This window comes from Phaseolus vulgaris, chromosome 5, assembly GCF_051622355.1.
Source record: "Phaseolus vulgaris cultivar YP4 chromosome 5, ASM5162235v1, whole genome shotgun sequence".
NCBI classification, from domain to species: domain Eukaryota; kingdom Viridiplantae; phylum Streptophyta; class Magnoliopsida; order Fabales; family Fabaceae; genus Phaseolus; species Phaseolus vulgaris.
Window position 1 is genome coordinate 18110968 of NC_143502.1, and position 5455 is coordinate 18116422.

At 33.8% G+C, this 5455-nt stretch overlaps 1 protein-coding gene across 2 annotated transcripts; it reads left to right on the forward strand.

Annotated features, from left to right (window-relative positions):
* The first annotated feature begins 679 nt into the window (after positions 1 to 679).
* Positions 680 to 5039, forward strand: BEH4 (BES1/BZR1 homolog 4). Of its 2 annotated transcripts, XM_068643630.2 has the most exons (3): positions 680 to 1590; positions 3674 to 4431; positions 4674 to 5039. In XM_068643630.2, exons 1-3 carry the CDS (start codon positions 1375 to 1377, stop codon positions 4675 to 4677), a joined length of 978 nt encoding a protein of 325 aa, XP_068499731.1. In that variant the 5' UTR covers positions 680 to 1374; the 3' UTR covers positions 4678 to 5039. The 2 variants fall into 2 exon arrangements, with proteins under 2 accessions (XP_068499731.1, XP_090158227.1); XM_090302101.1 differs by lacking the exon at positions 4674 to 5039 and having other exon boundaries at positions 805 to 1590; positions 3674 to 4629.
* The last annotated feature ends 416 nt before the right edge of the window (positions 5040 to 5455 follow it).

The following is a 5455-nucleotide window of genomic DNA, read 5'->3' on the forward strand; positions in this document are numbered from 1 at the left end:
ATATATGTTTACCATCTCTAGTTGTTAGACAAACAAAATATCACAAACAACATTATATATAAGTGAAAACAGTAAGATCATTTGTAATATACGTAAGTTAAAGAAAATACGAAGATAAATAAAAAAAAACACTCTCTGTAAATTACAAATAATAATAAACACATTATTAGAAAACAAATATATTTTTTTTATAGAAGTATATTTCTATTCTTATAATTTTGGTTAAACATGTCATATTATCAATTTAAAAAAGAGTGAGTTTAATCTCTCAACTTAATTATGACACATTTTAAGATACAGACTAAATCTACATTTTTTTTAAAGTTTGAATATCAAATGCATTTGTGTAAAAGTATAAAACCCTCATTTTAAAATCCTAGAAACTAAAACATTTTTTTATATAATTACTATGGGTTGAATATTTGAAGTTAAGTTTTGAGTTTGAATATTGTAAATTATAAATATGATTAGAATATTTTATTTTATTAATGTTGATCAATCAGCTACTAAAATTTAGTTATGATTAGAATGTTTTTGTTGTTAACATTTTTTTATTAATGATGAATTAAGTAATTAATTTTATAAACAGGAACAGAGAAAACAATAAACAAATGAAATTTAATTAAATAACTTGTAGTATGGTCTATGAAAACTTAAAAAGAGAGAGAAAAGGAAAATTAACACATCCCATGACATTCAACTGAAAGTAACCAACTGGCTAAATTCAGAAAAGAATAGAGAGAGAGAGAAAAAATGAGAAAAAGGAAAACCAAATCAAAGTCATAATAAGTCTCTGCCCAAAACAAAACAAAAGAAAACAAAACAAAACAAAAGTCATCCATTGTAGATTGTAGAGTGAAGGTCTCACAAATTCACAAAGAACTCACCACCACAATAAGCAAGCAAGAAAGAAAGGGAGAGAAAGTGAGGGAAAAAGGTTAGGGCCAGTGGTGGATCTAAAATCTCTAACACAACACAACATCCACTCTCTCTCTTTCTCTGTCTCTCTCTCTCTATAAAATTCCAAACACCATGATCATCAATTTGATCCGCAAATTTGGCTAATCAAGTGCCCCCTCTTCACTCTCTTCTTTTTCATCTTCTTTTCTCACACACAAACTCAAACACAAACACTCTCATTTTTTCGACCACTTTCTAAGTCAGATCTCTTCGGATCTCCGATCACTCTCCGGCCTCGAACCCACATCCTAAAACCACCAAATGTGCTGACTTTGCCACTTCCACCATACCCTTGTCCCTGCTTGGTTCGATTTCCTGTGACAGACCCAGAAGGGGTTTTAACGTTGTTGGGTCAAATCTGGTCCAAAGTTGTGTTCTTTGAGAGGTTTGAAGAGGACCCTTTTGAGTTGGGAGATGACGTCGGGGACGAGGCTACCCACGTGGAAGGAGAGAGAGAACAACAAGAGAAGAGAGAGAAGAAGAAGAGCCATAGCAGCGAAGATCTTCGCAGGTCTGAGGATGTATGGAAACTTCAAACTCCCCAAACACTGCGACAACAACGAAGTCCTCAAAGCCCTTTGCAACGAAGCAGGTTGGACCGTTGAACCAGATGGAACCACTTACCGGAAGGTACAATTTCCTGCATTCATTTTTTCTTTCTATTTTCACTACCAATTACCTATTTCTTTTTAACATCACAAATTTAGCTGCTTTAATTTAAGTAATTTTGTGTCAGAAGACGTTTTTTTTTTTTGTTTTTTACCCTAGCTTAAGCCTTCTCCCAGAAATGGGAAAGTGTTTATCTTCTTCCCCTGTTTTCATGCTGTTAATTAAATGTGTAGTTTGAGGTAGATTAACGCCTTGTCTTGAATCTCTCTCCAGAGTTTCACAATTATTTAAACCATATTTATTTATAAATATAAAGTTTAATGTGACTTATTTAACAAAATTAAATATTACTTGGGACTTTTTTTAATTTTTTTTTACTTTCATTGTCTGAGAAACATTAAATAGTTTTGTTTTGTACTGCAATAAATTTTTTTTATAGATGCAATGAAAATTAATTATTTTAACCATTAGGTTACACTTGTTTGGAGGAAGATGAGATCTTCGACATGATGGATCATGAATAGCAAGTTTGACTTCCTTTGGAGTCTGAAAACTTTATCTATTTTAGGCTGTAATATTTTTCTTAATTTTTAAATAAGAACATATAATTATTTCTAACCATTGTTGTCACTCTATGCTCATACATTCCCAGTTTTTTTTTTCACCTCATTCTTTTAATTACAACACTTTTCAAACACCAAACTTTATTTTTTTTCATTCTTTTTTCTATCTACACAGTTCATCTTGCATTTTCAAACCGGGTGTACATAAACTATTGTTATACATAAAGTGAGACAATTCTTATTTTTCATTTAACAACTCGTACACTACTACTTTTCATGTCTTTTTATTTGTTACATCCTTTATTATTTTCTCATGTTTTGTTTTTTTTTTTAATTATAAAATTTGTCATAACAAGGTGTATAAACATTATTTGTAGAGAAGTCTCAGCTATAAGATGAGATTGAATAGTTTCATGATGTGATTATAAAATCATGTGACATGTGAGATGTTTAAAAACTAAAATATTTTAAACTGTATGGAATAAGATTTATTTCTCCAAAAAAGTTTATATATATTAAAATTCTTTGGCTGTGTACGGTGGATCCGGTAAGCAGTGGTCCTGGCATTGTTAGTGGGAAAGCATCAAAGATTCGCCTTCTTTCTTGACTGATGGTCACCTGAGAAACCAGGACAATCTTTTGTTTTTTAGTCTTTTACATTTTCATGGGACCAAAATGTCCTCACTGGTGAATGCTTCAATCATTACATCAAGTGAACCTGTCAAGGGGGCATTTTGGTAAACACAAAAGGGCAATTTTGCCAGCTTTGGTGTTCCGTGGTTGGTGTGTTTGTCTGATATTTTGCTTTGTGTAATGTCCGTGTTGCTGTGTGGCACAGTACATTAGCTTTTTGACTTTTTCAGACAGCGTGGCCACGTAGGATTCCATTTGGGAGTGTCTTTTGCCTCATCATTTACTCTTCTTTTGTGTCAATGTCACTGTTCTTTCATTTTCTTTCTCCTCCTTCAAACAAACATGTTCAGATCTATGCATGCTTATGATCAGTATAATATATTATATGATTCTGATAATAACTCTATCTGCTATGTTTCACTTTTGTTAGCAAGTTCTTTTTCTTGTCATATAAAATTTGGAAACATTCACTAATTGTTTTAGCACACTGTCTAATATTTGTTTGCATGCAATACAATCACCTAATAACACACACTTTCATCATCTCATAATCACATTTGGTGTTGTGACTTTCACCCTTTTTACTTACATTAGCTTGAAATAGGTTGACAGTGACATCATATTTTTAGTACATACATAAACTAAAGTTAATTGGATTTTTGTTTCTTGAAAGTGTTTATGGAAAAGTTTTATCAAAACAAATCCTTAATCAATAGAGTGTCTTATTAGCATTTATCATGTAGTTGTTGCCTCCTCATGTGGTTTTTGATGCCTGATTAACTGTTCAATTGTTGTATTTGAAAGTTTTGTGGTCATGCAAATCCTACCTGTGTACATCTGCACTACATGGTAGGTTCCCAAATGCTACACGTTATGATCAATTAATGGAATTTTTTTTGTACAATTAGGGATGCAAGCCTTTAGAGCGCATGGACATAGTTGGTGGATCATCAGCAGCAAGCCCTTGCTCATCTTACCATCCAAGTCCATGTGCTTCCTACAATCCAAGCCCTGGCTCATCTTCCTTCCCTAGTCCATCCTCATCCCCGTACACCAATATTCCTAATGCCGATGGCAATTCTCTCATTCCATGGCTCAAAAACCTCTCCACTGCTTCATCTTCTGCATCATCTCCCAAACTTCCCCATCTCTACCTCCATAGTGGCTCCATCAGTGCTCCTGTCACACCTCCTCTGAGCTCTCCAACCGCTAGAACACCACGAATCAATGCCGAGTGGGAGGATCAGTCTGTGCGACCAGGGTGGACCAGACAGCAGCACTACTCATTCCTGCCATCTTCTAGTCCTCCAAGCCCCGGCCGCCAAGTTGTTGACCCTGAATGGTTTGCTGGGATCAAACTTCCTCATGTTAATCCAACCTCACCAACATTCAGCTTGATCTCATCAAACCCTTTTGCCTTCAAGGAAGATGGTTTGGTTGGCAGTGGTTCGAGAATGTGGACTCCTGCTCACAGTGGAACATGCTCTCCTGCTATTGCACCAGGCACTGATCACAATGCTGACATTCCAATGTCTGAAGCTGTTTCAGATGAATTTGCATTTGGAAGCAACATGCTGGGGCTTGTGAAGCCATGGGAAGGAGAAAGGATTCATGAGGAATTTGGATCAGATGATCTTGAACTCACACTTGGTAACTCAAAGACGAGGTATTTGACCATAAATTGAATTGCTTTAATGCTAATGCTGTTGAACTCACACGGTTAATTAATCAGAAATTATCATAGATGGCAACTCTATTAACTTCTGCATAATTATCTGAAAACTTATCCTTGATATCTGTTGACGCTTAACAGTGTAAAAACCCTTTTACATTGTCAATGCAGAAAAATGAAAATCTTTAAGATATTTTTCTGCCCATCTTAAGACACGATTCTTTACCTTTTGGCAGATGAAGTGAGAAATAGGAATGTCAGCAATTGAATGTGATTATGTGAACATTGACTTCTGTTGGTTTTGTTCAGTAGATATGTTAGAGAAGGTAAGTGAGGTGAGTGCAAGCAGTTGCTTTCTTTTATTTATTTATTTTGATGACTTTCCCTTTTCATTTTATAGTTCTCCAGTAATATACATGTTTAGTTAGGTGTGGGGTGGATTTGCAACCCATACATCATTGTACTTGTTGTTAAACCTTATTATTGGAAACATCAGCATACATTGTATGGATTGGCTTGGTTTGCCACTGAAAGAACTCCACAGATTGCAACCTAACATTGTGTGGAAATTCCAACAGAATTGTCCTTTTTTATTGACATCAGTCATTTTTGGGTGCTTCTTTTTATCTCATTCCTCTGCATGTGGGTAATTTTTTTTAAGGTATATGCTGTTCAATCATATCTAACTGAATCTTCCTTCAATTGGAAGATTTCTGCTGCACACTTTCAGTTATACATGTTACTAAATTAAGCTAATCTACTATCCTCATCTTTATTTTTGGTTTTATAATTTAATAGATAAGGTAATTACTTTTTAGAGTTATTAGTAAATGAATGATAAAGATGAAAAGTAATTCTAATATGATTATTATTAGAATCAATTAATCGCTCTTTTACATTAAATTACATTTAACTTTTATACTATTTATTTATTTTTTCTTGGATAATTTTGTCTAATAATTTACCGTTAGATTACAAGACCTATAATAAAAATTATATTTACAAAATTTTATAGTAA